This window comes from Rhinatrema bivittatum, chromosome 6 (genome assembly GCF_901001135.1).
Source record: "Rhinatrema bivittatum chromosome 6, aRhiBiv1.1, whole genome shotgun sequence".
In the NCBI taxonomy this organism is placed as follows: domain Eukaryota; kingdom Metazoa; phylum Chordata; class Amphibia; order Gymnophiona; family Rhinatrematidae; genus Rhinatrema; species Rhinatrema bivittatum.
The window spans coordinates 206847887-206870412 of record NC_042620.1 but is presented as its reverse complement, the minus strand read 5'-3'; the positions used below and the strand labels follow the sequence as shown (position 1 = coordinate 206870412).

Below are 22526 nucleotides of genomic sequence, written 5' to 3'. Positions count from 1 at the left end.
TTGTAACTGCTGCTTGGTGCCGGTTACTCCTTCACAGAGAAGTTACCAGATGTTTCTCTTGTGTTTTATTTCAATAGACTTGTTACTAGGGATCCTCTGTGTTTATTATCACACCCTTTGAATTATCTCACCATGTTTGACTTTTAAAAAATCTGGCCTCCTCATACTTTTTGAAGTTTGGGGTTTAATCATGGTCTCTAAATGCAGATCACTCCAGCCTTTCTGAAACCCGGAGTACTTATACCATTGTTTTTCAGGGTTATAACCACTGCTCTATGAAACTTTATCCCAAGCCTTCTTGGAAGTCCAATACCACTGCTGCATTGGGCTTCCAATAGCAATTACTAAACCAAATGGAACTAGTAATTAACATTGAAAAAACTGAATTTATTCACCTAGAACGAAAAAATTCTGAGACAATTCAAAACCCCATTAAACTTAAAAACAATCAGGAAGTGGAACTCACCGAGAAAGCTCGCAACCTAGGAGTAATTATAGACACTGAACTCAGCCTTAAGCAACACATATCACAAAAAGTTAAAGAAGGTTACGCCAAACTTATGATACTTAGGAGGCTTAAACCCCTACTAACCCAAACACACTTCCGAACAGTTCTACAAGCATGTATATTCTCTAGCACTGACTATTGTAACACACTATTTCTGGGACTACCGTATGTAACAATAAGACCTCTACAAATCTTACAGAACTCTGCTGCCAGAATACTTACTGGAAAAAGCAAAAGAGACCATATCACCCAAACACTTTCCGAATTGCACTGGTTGCCAATAGAACAAAGAGTGCACTATAAAACACTCTGCACAATTCACAAACTGATAAACAAAGAAAAAGCAGACTGGTTAAACACAGCACTACGCCTACACATCCCACAAAGAAATCTCAGATCAGCTAATAAAGCTCTACTAACCATCCCTTCAATCAAGACAGCAAAACTGACCCAAGTCAGAGAACGAGCCCTATCATTAGCCGGACCAGCACTATGGAACTCATTGCCACTGGAAACAAGATTACAGAGAGATCTAAAACTCTTTAAAAAAAAGTTTGAAAACATGGCTTTTCAAGAAAGCATTTTACAATGAGAATGGAGATTCAGAAGTCTAAATGAACAAGCTAAAGTCACCAAAAACCCACACCTATACCTATACATTATCATTTTAATTAACATTATAAAGTATAAGTTAAGAGAACTGTAGTATAAAATACAATGATTGTATGGTTTTTATTCCTATTAACCATTAAAAAGGACAAAAATCCAGATCACACAACATATACCTTATATTATGAATAATTGTTACCGATAAATGCTCTGTCACATTGTTAGTAAGAATTTCACCAAATATATATTTACGTGCCTCATTGTAAACCGTTGTGATGGTGCTTTACTAAACGACGGTATAGAAAAGATTTTAAATAAATAAATAAAATAAAATAGTGCTGGACAAGTTGGTAACCTAGTAATATAAAGCCCAATATTCTGCAGTGCACAGAATGGAAAGTTATGCAGCTAAAGATAGATAACATGTCCAGGGTTTTCCGTGGAGTCGTGCTGATTAGGAACTCCACTGAATATAACTGAATAAAGTCCTACTTAGCCAGAAAACTTAAGAACCTCTCTCCTGCATGAGCAGACTTAGGCCTGGATTTTCTAAGGTCACAGACCTTAGAAAATCCGGCAGTAACGGGGGATGAGGGCGGGCCTGCGAAAGCCGGCAGCCTCTGCAAAAGCCAGCAGTCCCTTTTCGCGTGCGATCACTTTTGAAAATGACCCCCTTAGTCTGATAAATTAGATGGCTAATTTTGATTATCACAGTTAGCCAGGATACTTATCTTACTCTGGAACCACCTTCAAGTTATGCAGATAAATTTTATCCAGCTAAGCATTTAGCCAGATAAAGTTGAGAAGATCAGAACACGAAAATTTTAAAAGCCCTTGATTTGTCTGGCTAAGTCATGAACTTATAAAGGCCTAATTCACTAAGTTATTTTTCCCATAGACACAGAATGGGAGAAAAGTCTGGCATGGTAACTTTCAAAGTGGCACGCGGGTGCACATGGGCACGCGTCTGTCGGCCCACACCCAGGGGCGTAGCTATTTTAAAACATTGGCGTGTGTATGCATGCATGTTATAAAATAGCCTGGCTGCATGCACATGTGAGCTCAATTTTAAGAGGGAACGTGGCTGCGTACGCAAATCCTGCTTCTGCAGCGTAAGTGGGGGGATTTTAAAAGGGACGCCCCGCTGATGCCATTGCCACTAAAACCAGTTCTTTCCCAGTTAAGGGATAGGTCTTTCAAAACCTTCTACTTTAATAGCCTTCCCTCTCCGCTGTTAGCCCCAACCTTTAAAACGCTGCTGATCTGCCTAGATTTCTTTGTTTGATCACTTACGCATCATCCTTAGCAGAAGTAAAGTTATGCAGTCAGCGGCATTTACATTACCCTGTTAGCTTTTCCAGATATTGTCACCAGTATTCACTTTTCTGTGATCTCTTGTAGTTTATGAACGCTAAGCTTTTCTCACTTACCTTTTCGGCTACATCTTTAGAAAACCTTAGTGGTCTTTTTTTTCTCTTTCCTTTATTTTCCTTCCTAACAAAAATATTAGTTGCCCTTTTAGTTTTGCCCACTGCTTTTCTACTTCCCCTAGATTTTCCCAACCAGCTATTGACTCCTTGAGGTACTCCCTCATTTAAAAAAAAATTAATTTTCCTGAAGTCTAGGACCCTTGCTTTCGAATGAAACTTTGCCTCTTGTGCTCTAATACTGAACCACACCACTAGATCCCAGATGATCATCAACTACAACATCAGAGATACTGTTCCCGTTGGAAAGCAACAGGTTCAATATCACCCCCTTCCCATGTGGGTTCTGTTACCAATTGATAGAATAATTCTTCTTGCAGAGATTCAAGGATCTCCCTGCTTCTAGAAGACACTGCAGCTGGGATGTCCCAATCAACATCCAACAGATTAAAATCCCCTAACAATAGTACCTCCCCTTTCATAGCAACTTTAGGGATATATTCCATTAAATCTCTCTCCATATTCTCTGTCTGTGATGGAGGTCTGTATATTACACCAGTATAAATAGACATTCCATTTCCTCTTTCCAAATTAACCCACAGTGCCTCCTCCTTACCTTGTAAGCCCTGCAATTCTTTTGCTTTATCATTATGTTTTATTTATAATGTCACGCCTCCTCCTCTCCTTCCTATTCGGCCCTTTCAGAATATCTATATCCCAGTTGTGGTTTTCTGTATATCAAGTCTCTGGACAGCCACTGCTTCTAAATCAGCTTCTTCAATGACTGCCTTTAGATCAGGGACTTTATTTCCCATATTTTGAGCATGTGTGGACATAGCTTTCCAGATATTGCCCTCTTTTCCCATTTCTATATAAATATTTAATGTTTTACTTATCTTAGTGTTTTGTTCACTCATCCCTGATTATTCTAGCTTAAAGACCTCCTCAGTAGATTTGCCTTTCTATGTTGGAAGATGCTGCACCCCTTCAACGAGTGGACCCCATCTGACTCAGTAGTCTTTGAAACATTATCCCAAGGTCCAGGAAGCCAAAACAATCTCATTGACACCAACTACTCAGCCATTCATTTGTCTCCAGACTGAGAGCTTCCTTGCCTGGGTCTTTATCCTTGACTGGGAGGATGGAGGAGAATACCACCTGTGCATCTATCTGCTTCACCTTCTCTCCCAGAGCCATGAAGTCACTTTTGATACTATCTGTGTGGTACCTGACAGTATCATTCATGCCAATATGATGAGCAGCATTGGATAGTAGTCAGTAAGCTTGAGGATTTTCGGCAATCTCTCCTCAATGTCGTGGATTTTGGCACCTGGTAGACAGCATTCTTCCCTGAACATGTCTAGTTGACAAATGTATGCCTTTGTGCCCCTGAGAAGGAAGTCTGCAAGCACCACTGCCTCCTAGGTGCAGTGGTTACTGAGCCCACAGATTTGTGGGCTTCTTATACTGAGATGGTTTCTCCTCCTCCCCTTTCAGGGCTGCATACCAGTTCTTTATCTGATAGGAAATTGGAGTCGGGATGAAAAGTCTAGTAGCCATAGTAATCTTGGTCCAGCTGTCATCTCATGGTTAAGTTACACTTTCCCCTCTGCTTGAGCTCTCCATCTTTGATGCCTCAATAAGCAAGCATTTTATCAATATAGTCCTTATTTTCTCAAATGCTTCTCACTGAGTTCTGGCACCAGTTTCCTGGAGGAGTCAATCTGCAGACATCTTTCATACTGAACCGGTTCTTCACTATAGATCAGAACATCTGTCTGGACAGCAGTAGAAGTGTGGTAACAGTGGTGAGAGACATGGTTCATGCTGCTTTACCCCTCTCACAGTGCCTTGGGGTGTTCATATCACTGTGCTGCTTTGCTCCTCGCATGTTTCCTTAGGATGTTCAAGCCATGGTTTGTGCTGCTTTGCCTCTCTCATGGTGCCTTGAGGTATACATTTGTTTTAAATGAATGTGCAATTTTGAACCAAAGGAGGCCATTTTTTGTTTCATTTCATTAAATCTGAAAACAATTGGCAATGCTTCTAAAATACCTGATAATTTTTGGATTTTTCATTTTTGCAAATGGCATTCAAGATTTGCAAAATGTGGTGTGCAATATTTGCAAGTAGTGGGCGCTATTTTCCAAAATGAAAAATCTAATAAAACTGAATTAAAAAAAAAAAACAACTCCAAAATGGAATTCAGCAGAAAAAGGAGCGGAAATGAAAAACAAGCCAAAATGAAAATATTTTGCCTGCACATTCCTAGTGTTCATGCCACTGTCTGTAACACTTTGCCCCTTCTCAATAAGAATTGGGGTTCTCATGCCACAGTTCTTGTTGTTTTGCCCGTTTCATGGTATCTTCAGGTGCTGTTTCTTCTGCTGCTAATGTCTGTAGACAAATTTCATAAAACTTGGATGGAAAACCTCACTGTTAGAGTTAAAAATAGCATGCATTGCTTCCCACAAAGACTTTCATGGAAGCAAAATGAGCAACATAACAAAATAAATAACATACAGGCTCTTGTAAAATGAAACCACACAAAATGAAATAACACAAAACAAAAGGCTTTTCCATGCACAACAAGTATTTTTCATTTTTTAATTTTCAACATATTCTGGTCCTCATATAGGCAACATTTGTTCAGGATGATTTATGTGCACTGATGAGTAAGTATATCACCCTGCATGACCCAAGGTTTTATGACTAAACTGACCAATTAGGTGTACATTCTCTATAAACTGCTCAGCAGGTCTTAGCTACATTATTGCTGGTTAACTTTAGGAAATTTATCAGTCACATCCTAGCCAGTTAGAATATGGCTAAAAATTCAGTTAAAATTTAATAAATACATTAAGGGATAGATTTTTAAAGCCCTACATGCGCGTAGGTGGGGTTACGAGTGTTGGCCCTCTTTTACAAAGGCCCAGCGAAGCACGTAAAGCCCCGGGACTCGTCTAAGTCCCAGGGGCTTCGGGAAAGGGGCGGGGCCAGAGGCCTCCAGCACAATAGCCATTTGCCGCTGTGTCGGAGGATCGCGTGCTGGCTGGATGCCGGCGCACACAACCTGCGACTGCCCTTAGGCAGGCGCAGCAGGTAAAATAATTTTTTGGGGGGGGATTAGGACAAGGATAGGGGGCGGGTTGGTTAGGGGAAGGGAGGTTAGGGTAGAGGGATGGGAAGTTCCCTCCCAGGCCGCTCCGAAATCCTAGCCAGTTAGAATATGGCTAAAATTTCAGTAAAAATTTAATAAATATATTAAGGGGTAGATTTTAAAAGCCCTACATGCGTAAATCCATAGGATTTACACGCGTAAGTGGGGTAATGAGCGCTGGGCCTATTTTACAAAGGCCCAGCAATGCGCGTAAAGCCCCGGGACTCGTCTAAGTCCTGGGGCTTCGGGAATGGGGCAGGGCGGAGCGGCCTGGGAGGGAACTGGGGAAGGCCGCGGGCGTCAGCGCATGCAGGGTGCACAATTGTGCACCCCCTTGCGCATGCTGACCCCAAATTTTATAACATGCATGCACCTGAATGTGTATGTTATAAAATCTGGCGTCCATGTGCGCATGCCAGGTAGCACACGCACATGGACGCCTGTGCGCAACTTTATAAAATCTACCCCTAAATTAAATAAACTTAACCAGTGTTTCCCAAACTTGTGTTGGGGGATCCCCAGCCAGTCAGGTTTTCAGGATATCTGTAATGAGTGGGTAAATGTGAATCAGTTATTTACTCTTTCGGATAATAGAAGGACTGGGGGGCACACCATAAAGTTAGAAAGTAACACATTTAAAACAAATATGAGAAAATTCTTTTTCACTCAACGCACAATTAAGCTCTGGAATTTGTTGCCAGAGGATGTGGTTAGGGCAATTAGTGTAGCTGGATTTAAAAAAAGGTTTGGATATGTTCTTAGAGGAGAAGTCTATTAGCTGCTATTAATCAAGTTGTCTTAGAGAATAGCCACTGCTATTACTGGCATTAGTAGCATGGGATCTACTTAATGTTTGGGTACTTGTCAGGTACTTGTAACCTGGATTGGCCACTGTTGGAAACAGGATGCTGGGCTTGATGGATCCTTGGTCTGACCCAGTATAACAACTTCTTATGTTCTTATGAATATACATGAGACAGATTTGCATTAACATCGCATGCAAATTTATCTCATGCATATTCGTTGCAGATATCCTGAAAACCTGAATGGCTGGGGGTTCCCCAGGACAGGTTTGGGAACCACTGAAATAAACTATAAACTAAATTAAGAAATAGATACAGTATTTCATAATTTGGATAATCATATAACAGAATTTTCTAGCCAGCAAGGTTGTGTATTTATAAGAAAAAATCTGATTATTTGATGAGCATAAAAATATTAACAGATACAGTGCTGTATTATAGCATTGTGTGGTTTTCATGAACTGTGTAACAGAGATATACTAAAAAATGCAACATATGTTGTGCAACCATTTTAACTCAGCTTTTGTCCCTACCTAATGTTAACTTTGCAGTAATTATTGATGCAGAGCTGTCACCAGAAATAGTGCCAACTTTGATAATGAATGGAATTTTTTTTTTTTCAGATGTGTGTGATCCAGATGCTATTTGTGGGCTAGGTTCAACTGGACCAGGATTCAGAGACAGAAGAGGAGTACCTACTGATGCAGACATTGACATAGCCTTTATTGTAGATAGCTCTTACACCACTACCATGGTCCAATTTGCTGAAATAAAAAAATACATTTCTCATGTAGTGGGCCAGTTGGAAGTCAGCTCTGATCCAAAGACATCAGATCATCATGCAAGGGTGGCCATCCTCCAACACGCTCCTTATGAATATTATAAGAACTCCAGCATGGTGCCAGTGAAGGTAGACATGTCGTTCACTGAGCATGGTTCCAAAGAAGCAATACAGGATTTCATCCACAGTAAGATGAGCCAATTGAATGGTGCCCCAGACGTGAGGAGTGCCATAGCATATGCCATGGAAAACATGTTTGAAAATGTGCCAAACCCCAGAAATCTCAAAGTCATTGTTTTGTTAATGACTGGACAAGTTAATGGAATAGAACTGGAACTTCTACAAAATCTAGTCACTGAAGCCAAGTGCAAAGGGTTCTTCTTTGTGGTGCTAGGAATTGGCAAGAAAGTGAATGTCAAGAACCTGTACAGCCTGGCCAGTGAACCATATGATGTTTTTTTCAAAAGAGTTGACAAACCCTCAGAGATGCATGAAGAGCCATTATTGCGGTTTGGACAGCAGCTCCCGGCATTCATCAGCAGTAAGTATAGGACGAGTGCATACAGTACATGGCAGAGTTTAAAGTGTCTATAGTAATCAACAAAATTAGACTTTATTCTTAGCCATGTTTCTAAATAATTTTTTTGCGTTCATGTTTAAGTAAAAAAAATGGGAGAATGAAAGTGTAAAATAAAATGGGTCCGTAGGAAATTTTGTATACAGTATATTTTGAAAGCATAAGGCATCTGAGACAGGGCTATAGTTCCAAAGGCACAGAGCTGCTCATTTAGGTTCAATATTACAGGGAACATTTTCAAATGGATCCAGCTGCATAACTACGGAGTTAGAAGCCCTTGAAAATCTATTCCCATTGAGTGACTAAATTTAGCCTCTGAAATCCTGGGCAAGCACACTCAGTGTGGTCCCAGTGATTCTTCTAGATTGGACTTTTCTATGTCCAAAGGGATCAAATTTATAGTTACTCAAATAATATTCTGCAACCCTGATTTGTTGTTTCAAATCAGTAAAGAAAAGTTTACTGAAGCAAAAATGTAACGTGGAAAGAAATAATAAAAATCCTCTTCCAGAAGTCTCTCAACAATGCATAGGTTCAACACAAATACAGAGGGCAATATTCAATAAGCTGGCAAGCAGGCTAGTTATCTAGCTACAGATAGCCAGATAACTTGCCCTGGATGTTCAGTAGGATAAACATCCCACTGAATATCCCTGATTATTTGGCTACCTTAAACTGAAAAGCACCTAACCAGCTATCTTTTGAATATAGTAATTAGATTTAAAGTTATCCAATTTCATGTAGCCGTATAAATTTAGAGTTAACTGAATACATTCAAAAGAATATAGCTGGTTAAGTGCTATGCTAATTTAAAAAAGAAGTATCTCACGGGCATAGCAGCCCAAATTAAAGCATCCCCACCCAAGCTGCTAAACAAGGGCCCTGCCATATCGAGCCTCCATCTATCCCCACCCCCAGTTCCTCTGATACTCATTTTTACACAAGTTCCAGAGGACCAGGCCAGCCTATCCCATCTCCCCAGGCACTCTCCAGTTTCACCAAAATTTGGAAGATCCAGTCCTCCTGTGCTTCCCCCTCATCCTCCACACTCCATCTCTAACCCTTCCAACCCCCTAATACCTTTAAATTCTAAATCTTCTGTCCAGATTGCAGGAGGCTACCTCCGCAGTCCTGGGTAACACTTTCTTCATTGCTGGGTCATCAATGCTGAAAGCATAGAGAAACTGGCAGCACTCCTTAGGGAGGGTAGTTTTATACAACCCATTAGTATAAAGTATACGTGGACTTTAGCTCTAATTTTCAATACAAACTTATGAATGTAAGTATGTTTTGAAAATTAGAGGGACCTCACGTATCTTAGTACAGCATAAGTGCACACATTTACACCTGTTAGAGCGCAAGTATAAATATGTACATGAATATTTATGTGCACACTTTAAAAAAAAAAAAACAACCTCTTTATTTATTAAGGTTTTTATGGCATACAGTCATAATACATTGAATACAATTTAGCATTCCATATCATCCAGCACTACGCCTCCCAATAAAAGATTAATAGTAACATATCTAACTGGACATTATGTTACCTCTAATACAGATCTAATCTGCACATTTCTTCAAAATGTCTAATACAAAAGGTTAACTAACCCCTCCTTTCTGATCGATGAGATACTGGTGATATTGTCCACAGATATTTTCTACTTGTATAACTCATGCTTCAATGAATAACGCAACTGTTCAATATCTTCAGTACTGCACACCTGCTGATACCAATATTCCAAGCTTGGATTACGTTTCCAAAAGGTGGCAACAGTAAAATGGGCAGTCAACAACAGTAATTGACCCACCAACATCCTATGTTTACAAGGAACTAACAATTCCTCCCAACACCCCAATAAGCCTGTCAGAGGTATAATGTATACCAGAAGGTCTAATATATTGGCTAGTTCCTGCACCACCTGCGACCAGAATGGCCTCACCAGAATAGTGCCACCACACGTGTATATATGAACTTTTCTCACAGCAGCCTCTACAAGAATCTAGAATTAAATTAGGAAAAATTACAAAATAGAATAGAATAGAGGGGTACAATAAGTGCTGTGCAGGAACAGAATTATCAGTTCAACCTGTCGTTCACATATGGAGCTCCAATGGGCTTGTGTTCAAATGATCTTCCAATTTTTGGCATTTAAGGTAGTACCTAAATCTAAATTCCAGTTATTAATTAAGTCCTCAGATGTCTCTCTTTCACATTTACTCATCAAAATACCCCAGTAGATAAGTGAAATGCATTTAACAGAGGCATCAGGATCCAACAGATAATTCTCCATTCCATTTAATTCTTAGCTGGGGATTGAAAGGTCTGTGATTGCAGAAAATGCCTGGCATAACTGCAAGTAATTAGCATGTAGGTGTTTAGGGAGGTCAAATTCCTGATTTAGGGATTAAAAGATTGAAAGAGATCATCCTCCCATAGTTGAGTCAAGCAAAACAAGCCACAATCCCTCCATTTCTTCAGAGCCAGAGCAAAAGTAACCCTAGAGTTATTAGAATTCCCATATATTGCGGCAAGGGGGCTATCACCTCGCCTTCCAACCTTAAGAAACCCAACACCTGATTCCATACAGTGAGGGTGTGCGCCAGTATTGGGCTGTCCCTAGCAACTCTTCTTCGGATAGGAGAAAAAGGTGAGACAAAAGACAACATGTGAAGGTCAGCTACATCCGCCTGCAACCGCTCCAATTGCACCCAGGTCGTATCAAAGTACCCAAACCATGATTTAAGACAAATTAGCTAGACAGCCCAAAAATATACTTTAAGATTGTGAAGTGTCATATCACCCTGCTTTTTGGGCAACCAGAGCTGACCAATTCATCTACGTGCATGACAATATTGCCAAATAAATGTAGACATTAACCTATAAGCTCAAACACGCGAGCAGGAATATTACATGGCACATGTTGGAGCAAGTAAAGGAATTTGGGGATACGTTCATCTTTAAGAGGTTTATATGTCCTGCCTAGGAAAGTGGCAACTCCACCTAGCTGTGCAGGCCCTGCTCAACTTCGGCAATAAGACTATCATAGTTCTTAGAGAATACATTTTTAGCATCTCTTGCTTATAAAAATTCCTAAATAGATAAAGCCTTCATGCATTACTTTAAAACTGGACATACACCCAGGGATGTGAACCGTTGACCCTTCAAGGAAGAGTTTTGACTTCTCTTGGTTGACATTGTATCCAGATAAGGAACTATACCTAGCCAAGGCTTATATCAGCACAGGTCCCGATACCCTAGGATTAGACAAATATATTTAAACATCGTCCAAGTATAGGGAAATAATGTGCATCCGCTTCCCGAATTGAAAATCTGTGATCTTGGGGGTCTGTCTAATTAGAGTTGCTAATGGCGCTATTGCCAAATCAAACAATAAAGGGGAAAGAGGACAGCCTTACCTCTTTTCCCTGGCAATTGTAAAGAAGGGAGATAAAATGCCATTAATCAATATAGGCCGGATTTTAACCGGGTCTACGCATGCCGGGCCTATTTTAAAAAGGCCCGGTGACTCGTGTAAAGCCCCGGGATGCGTGTAAGTCCCGGGGCTTACAAAAAGGGGCAGGGAGGGGGCGTGGCAGTCCCAGGCTCCCGGCAGAGTGGCCATATTTGCTGCTGTGCTGGGGATTGCGCGCCGGCAGTTGGCCGGCTGAGGTAAGTTGTGAAATAAAAAAAAAGAAAAAGGAAAAGGTAGGGGTGAAAGGGCAGGGGAGGTAAGGGAAGGGAAGGTGGGATTATAAGAGGAGTAGTAAATATAACCCACCCATCCTCCCTTTAATTTTTTATGTTCCATGTTGGTTAAATGTGTCTCTTGCAAGAGCAAGATTTTTATCTTATTTCTACATGCAAATTGCAGTATACGTTTGTGCATTATAGGTGAGGAGATCCCTTATACGTTTAATGACATACAATTAACACAATTATCCAAGGGCGACATCTAGGCTTCACCCCAGAAATAACACATATCATATACTTTGTTAATTAATACCAGTGAGTATAGTATAAGAGTCTGTAGAGGCAACAATAATGCAAGTCAAACGCATATTTTTCTACACGTGTAATAGGAACAGCATCAAATTAGATAGAGTAGTATGCTACTTTTACGCCACCCCCTCATTCCCATAAACCCTTCTGAACACATATAAAACCCCCCAACTCTCTTTCTTTCCCTATAACTCAGGAGCATCCCGATATCCTTACTCCACCGTACAACCCACAAACCAAACTTGATAAGCCTCATCCAAATGACCAATTTTATCTTCCCCAAATCCCTCGCAACAACACAACTAATGGATACAAAAAGGACCCATAACCAGCAACCTCCGAGGTGGGATATTATTTGGGACCGAGGGACTGTCTTACCCAATCTCTCCAAACAGACCTCCAGTGGCCTTCCAACCACAATCCTACCCAAGTTAACCTGAAGGACCCATGTGCAACTCAACAACACACTCCTAGCAAGATTCACCAGACCCAGCATGCCTAGTGTGCACTTGTATTGCAATTTCTTCTGCCATCTATAAAGTTGCATATGCAGCTCTAAACTTTGCAGTATCCCCTACGAGTACTGAACTTGTAGAACAGAAATACATAGCCACGACCCCAACACTGCAAAACCACCTCCTCCCTTCATTATCGGCGTGTGTACTCCTCTGCAAAAAGAGAAATAGAATTAAGAAGCAAATCAACCACACAACAAAAGAATCAAATGTCATTGGAAACTGCATGCATAAAGGCTTATATCCACCATTGATGTCGATCCGCTGGAATTGTTGCTCCAGTAAAGTATCACACCATTTTGTCATTATGTCACCACGTGTCTATCATATTTCAGAAGCTTTTTATCTTCAAAAGTATATGTATCAAAAGCATATGAAATATGTGACAGTACAGGCCACTATCTCCACCCAAAACCACTATCCAAAGCTTACCTGACACTTCTGCTGCAGTATTAAAAGCTAGTGGCAAGCCTTCAGAACCAAACTTCTGGATTAACCTCTCCTCCATGGTAGTCAGGGTGATAAGGCTACTCCTCTGCCTTTAACCTGCTGGTATTTTTTAATCTTCATCACCTTCTCCTTCATGCACATCAAGTCTTGATATCAGTGAAACCACCTGGTTACTGCTATGGCTCCGTAACCCATGGCTGCTGATCCTCTCACTTATCCTCTGCCAGATCAAGGTCTTTGCAGCTTTGGAGGTCTTGGCTGCTGTCCTCCTGAAGAAAAGAAATTGAAATTCTCCAGCACACTTTCAATCAAGTGGACATTATCCTCCTGCAAGAACTTTCAGACATGCAGCTGCTGCCTCCCCTCTGGATGGCTGCTTCTGGTCTAGGTTGCCACTCATGAAGGGGTCAGGTCCTTCTTTTCCCAATGCTCACTCCCAGCTCCCAGCCCTCCCCCCTCCACCTGTACCACTTTTGTCTGTTGGGCCTCCCTCTATTTTGGCTGACTGGGCCTCACCTGCCTTTCTCCTTGCACCTCCATCTCCAGCCTTCTCCCCTCCAACTCCCTCCTTCCCACCTCTCTCATGCTATGCTGCTCCTCACTACCACCACTGTCCTCCTTAACACTCTAGCCCTCCTCCATTCCCACCTTCCCTTCTCATCTGACCCACCTCATCTCTCTCTTCTCTATCCTTAATCATACGTCTTATGCCCATTTACACCCCTGCCATCCTCACCCTAACCATGCACACATACTCTACCCTTTCAGAAAGGACAGTGAGACAAACAATACTGGCACAACAAACACTTGCACATTTCTTGTACACACAAGAAAAAATACCAGACTATGGAGAAAGTAAACATGGAAGAAAGTAGAAAAACACAAAAATTAAACTACCAATGAGGAAAATCAATTATGCTACTAAACTGGGAATTAGTATTAGATTAATGTGTGTGCTCTGTTATAGATAATCCACAGGCTCTTGCCCACAATGGGCTACAACCAGTATCATACACAAGAGCACCTGCTTTACGTCATATACTACTTCTCATATTCCCATATTCTCATTTTTTAATTCTAAAGACTGTAATAACTACTCTTTATTACTTTATCATAAATTCTAAAACCCAATATCAACATGCATTTGCATGTTGCGGGCGCTGTTAGTTTCGGGGGGGGTTGGCCACACGTTTTCAACGTTCTATTACCCCTTACTGTATAAGGGGTAAAAATAGCGCGCACAAGAAATTCCTGCCAGAGGCAGGCATAAATAATTGAAACAAGATAGGGGGGGATTTAGGTAGGGCTGGGGGGTGGGTTAGATAGGGGAAGGGAGGGGAAGGTGAGGGGGAGCAGAAGAAAAGTTCCCTCCGAGGTCGCTCCGATATCGGAGCGACCTCGGAGGGAACGGGGATAGCCATCGGGGCTCCCCTAGGGTTCAGCGCGCAAGGTGCACAAGTGTGCACCCCCTTGCGTGCGCCGACCCCAGATTTTATAACATGCGCATGGCAGGTGGCACATGTTATAAAATCGAGTGTACATTTGTGCGCGCCGGGTAGCGAGCACAAATGTACCCCGCATGTACAGATTTTAAAATCTGCCCCATAGTAAACTTGATTAATACCAGTTAATAGACTTCTCCTCCAAGACTTATCCAAATCTTTTTTGAACTCAGCTACACTAACTGCACTAACCACATCGTCTGGCAACAAATTCTTGAGCTTTATTGTACGTTGAATGAAAAATAATTTTCTCCGATTAGTCTTAAATGTGCTATTTGCTAACTTCATGGAATGCCCCCTAGTCCTTCTATTATTCGAAAGTGTAAATAACCGATTCACATCTACTCATTTAAGACCTCTCATGATCTTAAAGACCTCTATCATATCCCCCCTCAGCCGTATCTTCTCCAAGGTGAACAGCCCTAATCTCTTCAGCCTTTCCTCATAGGGGAGCTGTTCCATCCCCTTTATCATTTTGGTAGCCCTTCTCTGTACCTTCTCCATCGCAATTATATCTTTTTTGAGATGCGGCGACCAGAATTGTACACAGTATTCCAGGTGCGGTCTCACCATGGAGCGATATAGAGGCATTATGACATTTTCCATTTTATTAACTATTCCCTTCCTAATAATTCCTAACATTCTGTTTGCTTTTTTGACTGCTGCAGCACACTGAGCCGACGATTTTAAAGTATTATCCACTATGATGCCTAGATCTTTTTCCTCTGTGGTAGGTTCCATATTAGAAGCTAACATTATATAACTACATCAAGGGTTATTTTTCCCTATATGTAGCACCTTGCACTTGTCCACAATAAATTTCATCTGCCATTTGGATGCCCAATCTTCTAGTCTTGCAAGGTCCTCCTGTAATGTATCACAATCTGCTTGTGATTTAACTACTCTGAATAATTTTGTATCATCCGCAAATTTGATAATCTCACTAGTCGTATTCCTTTCCAGATCATTTATATATATATTGAAAAGCATCGGTCCAAGTACAGATCCCTGAGGCACTCCACTGTTTACCCTTTTCCACTGAGAAAATTGACCATTTACTCCTACTCTCTGTTTCCTGTCTTTTAACCAGTTTGTAATCCACGAAAGGACATCGCCTCCAATCCCATGACTTTTTAGTTTTCTTAGAAGCCTCTCATGAGGGACTTTGTCAAATGCCTTCTGAAAATCCAAATACACTACATCTACCGGTTCACCTTTATCCACATGTTTATTAACCCCTTCAAAAAAAATGAAGTAGATTTGTTAGGCAAGACTTCCCTTGGGTAAATCCATGTTGTTTGTGTTCCATTAAACCATGTCTTTTTATGTGCTCTACGATTTTGATCTTGAGAATAGTTTCCACTATTTTTCCCGGCACTGAAGTCAGGCTCACTGGTCTATAGTTACCCAGATCGCCCCTGGAGCCTTCTTTAAATATTGGGGTTATACTGGCCACCCTCTAGTCTTCAGGTACAATGGATGATTTTAATGATAGGTTACAAATTTTAACTAATAGATCAGAATTTATTTTTTTTTTTTTTTAGTTCCTTCAGTAGCCTTGGATGCATACCATCCAGTCCAGGTGATTTGCTACTCTTTAGTTTGTCAATCTGGCCTACTACATCTTCCAGGTTCATAGTGATTTTATCATCATGCTGAACTGGGTGGTTATTGCGTACTATGAGGGGTAATTGAACAGGTATTGTTTTATTTTATGTTCTTTGGTATTATTTTAAATCAGCAGTCCCAAAGTAATGCAGACTTGTTCATGTGAGATGAGAATTGTTAATTGATATATGATGTTTCTTGGTTTTCCTAGTTTTTGTATCATATATATTAGATGATTAAAAAGCTAAATAAAGATTAAATTATAAAAAAAAAGTTTATCTTTATATTATTGAAACCCATTTAGGTACTTACTTTATAAATGTTCTTTTCAAAACAGGTTTTCAAAACAGGTTTTCAAAACTTCCAATTCTAAAATGATGCACAGGTGTTTTTGACATCTATTTAGTGTAGCATTTGACTGAGAACTAAAAATGTGTCATTTTCCCATGGATGTAGGGGCGGTGTCTGAGACGCAGGGTATGATAATCTTCCAGAGTATGTGGGAATCTGTGTATTATTCAGGGAGTGTACAATATAGTAATCATTTCTTTTAAAATTAATATAGTTTATCTCTTTACCTTCTGTGTTCTTGTAGGTGAAAATGCTTTGCACCTGTCTCCAGAGATCAGAAAACAATGTGATTGGTTCCAGAGTGATCAACCTTTAAAGTTCCCCTTAAGGCATGCTCCAAAACAGATGTAAGTAGTAGAATTCAAGCGTTTGCTTATGAAAAAACCATGTGGTGTGGTTGGGGCAATAGCCTTATGTTAACTCAAAAGTTCCAAGCAGAAGTGAATTCGTGCAAATAGGTAAACTGTAATATGACAGTAGTACTCAAGTGTTAGGAGAGGATAAAGAAACAGCAGTTAAACTGTTAAAATGAAGAGAATAAGGATAGATAAAGGAAATACTGCATGATCTGATGTTGGTATAATAATACAATAGATATTAAGCTAACGTGCTGGCACAGTACACTTTAAGCAAGATTTAAGCTAGTAAAAAAAACACCAATACATTATACAACTATAATTGTACAAAACCAAATAAGATATCAAAGTCCTTTATAATTTGAGCAATTTAATTATCATTGCATAGTTTTACCTATATAAACTGAGAGACAATATCAATATGATTGCAAGGAGAAGGAGTGTCCTAAGGAGGAGTAGCCTAATGGTTACAACAATGAGCTGAGATCTAGGGAATCCAGTATTCAAATCTTTCTTTCCCCAATGATACTTTGTGACCTTGGATAAATCATTTTATTTCTAGTTGCCTCAGGTGCCCACTTACCCCTACTTTCATCAAAATGCTATACTTTTCACAATGATAATGCCCGTGATAAGAAAAAGGGGGGTGGCCATGATAATTATAAATATATCACGGGGTGTGTTAAAGTTTTCACACTCTGCAATACTTGTACTTTGCTATGTGCCCAAAGAGAGAAGGAGAGATTGAGAGAGAGAGAGAGAGAGAGAGAGAACCTCTGAGATAGCACACATACTAGTCAACTATTTATATCACTATAGGAGGGACAGCTCGTAACATGAGGTGAGGTTTTGGTGGTGGTGTAGGGTTTTGGACCTCAGGGTTGGGCCCTGACATCAGGATCCGATCTCTGGACTGAGCCATGACATTGGGCCTTGGCCTGGGCCCCAGTCTAGGCCCAGACCCAGGCATCAAGCCTAGGCTTCAAAGCCTGGGCATTGCTTAGGGCCTAGGTCGAAGTCTCAGCAACCTACCATGGTCTAAGCCTATGCAAGACCAAAGCTTCGGTCTGGGCCTAGGTGTCAGGACCAGGCCTCAAAGCTTGGCCAAACTCCTAGGCTTAAGCTGAAGCCTCGGCCTTGTGTAGGCCTAGGCTGTCATAGGTCACCATGATCTCGGCCTAGACCGTATGCAATGTCTAGACTTTGGCCTGGGCCTAGGCCTCTGCATTAGATTCCCCTGGGGAGGATCTTGGTCCCATTATTTTTTTTAGGTGGTACAGATGTTTGATGGGGGGGGGGGGGTTCATTTTTTGGGAGGGTTAATATTTATTTTGTTCCTTTTAACCAAATAAACATTAGACAAAATGAAATTCATGAGAAACCGAACCCCCAAAAACAAAATGAAAAATTAAACATTTTTTCTTCTTCTCACCCCTAATGTAAATACCATAGGGGTGTCATGAGACATCCACTCCCTCCCCCACCACTCTCAGAGGAGGTCAGTTATTAAAAGTTATTAAAAGTTTAAAAAAGTAATTTTATATTTGAGATGGTGGCTCTGCCCCCGTTATGCATTAAAAATTGCTTCCCCAGATCTCCTTCTGCTCCGCCCCCCAGGCCATCCCCTGAAACTCCTCCCCAAGCACATATTTAAAATTCTCTGCTGTCTAGTGGTTATCAGAGCAGCCCCAGGTGTCCTTCTCCATCCATACCATTGTCAAAATTTCCCCATTACATTTTGGGGCAAAAGTAGGCCTGAGGCTAGTTAATGATATATTGAGAATGGCATGGATGAAGCTGGATGCCTAGAAGGTACTCTGGCAATCGCTAAACACCAGGGAAATTTAAGTAAGTGCTTGGGTGGTTCTGTAGGCTTGGCTTGGGTTGGGGAGACCTGGGGAAAGGAATTCTGGGCAGAGCAATTTTTTATTTTAAAAAAAATGGGTGGGATTTATGAATAAGGGCAAGGCAACAAACACAACTAGTAAACTTTACAAACATTGTTTAACAACTTTGGCTATCTCTGTGGAAAATTTTTTTTTGGGGGGGGGGGGGGATGTCAGAGGGTGGATCCCATGAAACTCTCAGGAGTTTTATCACTCTGGCCGAGGGGAGAAGGGGAACACTGGGAGTTGTATGACCCCTTTAAAAGATGGCAGCCCCAGGATATATGGCTGCCATTCCATGGTACAGAATTGGGGCTACTTGGCTGTGGGGGTTTTTCCTAGCAATATTTTCCTATTGGGGAAAATAACGGGATTCACAGATCTGTGGTACTCCTCAATGGAAAACACCTTGGCTTAGTAAATAGACCCCTATGAGAGTAATTAGCATCTGGAGCACATTTAGAGGTGTGCAAAATTAAAAATGTATTTGTTCATTCATTTCATAGATCAGAATCATTTGTTAGGTTCATCTCAAATGAAAAAACATTTTATTGTGCGATATCTTGTTTTTTCATTATACATTGAAGTCAAAGGGAGAAGCAACACTTAGGATCCATTGACTTCAGTGTAAAAGAAGAAATGGACAGGGGCCAGGTCCCATTAATGAGTCCTAGGTCTAGGCTCCAGCCTGACACAAGGCCCTTTCCATGGTGGAAGCCTGGGCCTCATGCCTAGCCCTGGCCTAAAGCTCTGTCCTATTGCCAAGAAACATGGTCTTGTTGGCGAGGCCTAGTGCAAATGCTGTGGCCTGCCCCAAGGCTGAGTTCAATCACCAAGGCCTGAGCATAGGCTCAAGAACAGGTTCCAACACTGAGACAGGGTCCTATCGCCAGGCATAGCTTAGGCCTGATTACAGGGCCTGGCTCAAGGCTGAGTCCCAGCACCAAGACCCTCTCCAGGCCCAGGCCCACACTGGGCCAGGCCCAAGAATGTTCCCATCATCAAAGCTCGGGCCTTGGCATAGGCAATAGGATAGGGCATGGTCTGAGCCTAGCTACTGTCACTGATGCTGAGGCCCAGACTCAAATCACATCCCATTACTGAAAGCCAGGCTTATCTCCAGCCCTAGGCTCAGGCCTGACACTGGGGCCTTTGCACAAATTTGACACTGGGGATCGGTCTAAGACTAAGTCCCATCACTGAGGTGCTAGCTCAATATCGGTGACTTGCCCAAGATCGGGTCCCATCCCCGAGGCCTGGGCCTAGGCACAAGCCAAACACTGGGGCCCAGCCCAATGCCAGATCCTCTTGCTGAGGCCTGGACCTCAGTCTAAGCCTGAAGCTGGGGCTTGGCCTGATGCCAAGTCCCCTTGCCAACAAACTGGACTAAGCCCCTTTCCAGGCCTAGGCCCGGCCCGAGGTCAGTTCCGATTGCCTAGCAGAGGACCAGGCCTTCAGCCATCTTGTTGTTGTTATCTACCTGAAGGATGCACTGCAGTGACACCACTAAGTTGCCTTCCTCCTGAGTGGATGGTACCATTTTCAATTATGGCTATACATTTCAATTGCTGTACATCAAATTGGCACCATAACTTCAGTAGGATTGTGCTGCAGTGATGTCACTGTGGCATGTCTTTCAGGTGGACAGCATCATTTGTATTTGATGAAAGAAACAAGATGGGAGAAGGCCTGTTTCTTGGCCTCTGGATCTGGTCCTTGGCTATAGGACCCAGCCTTGGGCCTAGGCCTAGGCCCAAGCCCTGACCTCATTGATAGGACCTGGTTTTGGGCCAAGCCTGGGCCTCAGCGTTGGAACCTGGCCTTGGACCTGGGCCTAGGCCTGACCCTCCTGATTGGACATAGCCTTGGTCCTGGACCTAGGCTTGGGTCTTGGCAATGGGACCCTGCCTCAGGCTTGAGACTAAGCCATGGCCTTGGCAATGTGACTGTCCTCTGTCCTGTGCCTTGGCATTAGGACCCTGCCTCAGGCTTGAGACTAAGCCATGGCCTTGGCAATGTGACTGTCCTCTGTCTTGTGCCTTGGCAATGGGACCCGGCATCTGGTGGGGCCTCGGTGTAGGGTCTAGGCCTAGGCCTAAGTTTGAGCCTTAGTGATGGGACATGGCATCAGGCCAGGGCCTAGATCATAGCATCTGTTATGAATCCTATCCTCCAGCTTGGGCCTCTGTGATGGGACATGACCTTGGATTGAGCCAAGGTGTGAGGGATGTGTGTAAGTCGGGGCCTTGGTGACAGGACCCAGACTTGGCTGGTTCTCAGCTTTAGGCTTGAGCCCCAATGTCAAGACTGGGCCTAGACCATGCATCAGGAATAGGATCTGGCCTCAGGCCGGCCAGCATTGAGCCTAGGACTAGTCCACAATGACGGGACCTAGTCTCTGATTAGGCCCCAATGTAGGGCCCGGTCCTAGGCTTGGGCCATGGCATCAGGATCCAGCCTTGGTCCTAGGCCTCAGTGAGGGATTATGCCAAGACCTGGTCCTGCTGAGTCCTGGTTTTTTTTATTATACAAATATGAAAATTTTCAAAAATGTTTTGGTGTTTTCATCGTAGGCTATTTTTAGTTTGTTACATTACTAATTAACCGAATATGGCCCAATTTTTCAAGTTTTACTAATGGTTTTAAATTAATGCACATCCCTAGCACATTCCCCAGTGGCATTGAACTGCCAATGAGTATCCTGGAATTGAATACCTTAGCTCAGTTCCAAAGTAGAAAATAACATGAGTCAAATAAATTAGAATAAGAAAAATATCAATGCCTTCATATATATCCCACTTATTTTGCAAAGAGGTCTTCTCCATTTTTTGTAGTGACTCCTACAGTGGACCAAAAGTGGATTCCATGATTTTGTCTTCCTGTGAAATCATTAATCAGGTTTCAGTAAATATTCTAGTAAATCAGAATGCATCAAGTTGTCTCCTTGTGGCCAATGTTTACTTCATCGCCATAGAATTAATAATATATCAATTTCTGTTGTCTTTGCATCATATAGTCCTAAGAAAAACAGTAGGGAGATACCTCAAGAGGAAATCTAGTTCATTCCTCTGTCTCCTGGCAAGATCCAGTATCCCTAAACCATGCTAGACAAATATATATATAGAGATATAATCTACTTTAAAATCTTCTAATGGGACAAGCTTTAGTTGCTCAGTGGTGAATGATCTGCATTGCCACGTGGAGGACCTGGTTTTAGTTCTTAGGCCAAGTTTCTGCTATTTGGACCCCAGCCAGGCTGCATTCATAGACCCTGGGAGGAAAGAGACTCAGCCATTATTTAAAGATGACACCTAATGGCTAGACTTATGGTCCACATTGGAGAAGCTGCTATTTGTTGCACTAACTGAGGGCTATCACTAAAATGGCTGAGTTGAGTTGGATAGGAGAGTTAAAAATAGGAGAAAAAGCCTAATTAGCAGCTAATGACGGTTCGTGGTGCCGTAGCCTATTAGAGGCTGGTTGCAATTGCACTGGAAGCCCAAAGATGCAGGAAGAAATTTCCAGGTAAAATAAAAAAAACCTTGAAATGTCCAATTATTTAGATTTAGATTTCATGACTTTTCCTGGTTACTAATTCCAGTGTTTAACTACTACTGCAATTATAAATATTCATCCTATCAAATCTATAGCTTGTCTGCTAAAATAAAAGGCAAATATCTCTTTTGCTGTCCTAGTGAATATAGAGAAAAACTGATCACTGTCTTCTTTATAATGGCACGTCCTTTTTACTATCAAAATCCCATAATTGAAAAGCGTGTTGCCATTATAAGTTATAATTTAGAGGAGAAATAGTACTGTATTATATTATAACAGGGATATGTATTCATTTAATATGAAAATGAAAATCATGACAAATGAGCTAATTTATTTATTTGATTTATAGTCTGCTTTTCAGCACTTCAAAGCAGACTACATTCAGGTACTGACCCCAGAAGGCTAACAATCTAAGTTTTGGTTTGGTTAAAAAAAATA

At 41.6% G+C, this 22526-nt stretch overlaps 1 protein-coding gene across 5 annotated transcripts in view; it reads left to right on the top strand.

Moving 5' to 3' along the window:
- The window catches only part of COL6A3 (collagen type VI alpha 3 chain), a 385613-nt gene that overhangs the window by 301658 nt on the left and 61429 nt on the right, over positions 1-22526 (top strand). For all 5 annotated transcript variants that reach the window (XM_029606488.1, XM_029606487.1, XM_029606489.1 and 2 more), the window contains 2 exons: positions 7131-7829; positions 16536-16638. In XM_029606488.1, coding sequence (XP_029462348.1) covers positions 7131-7829; positions 16536-16638 — 802 coding nt within the window. The remainder of the gene's footprint in view (positions 1-7130; positions 7830-16535; positions 16639-22526) is intronic.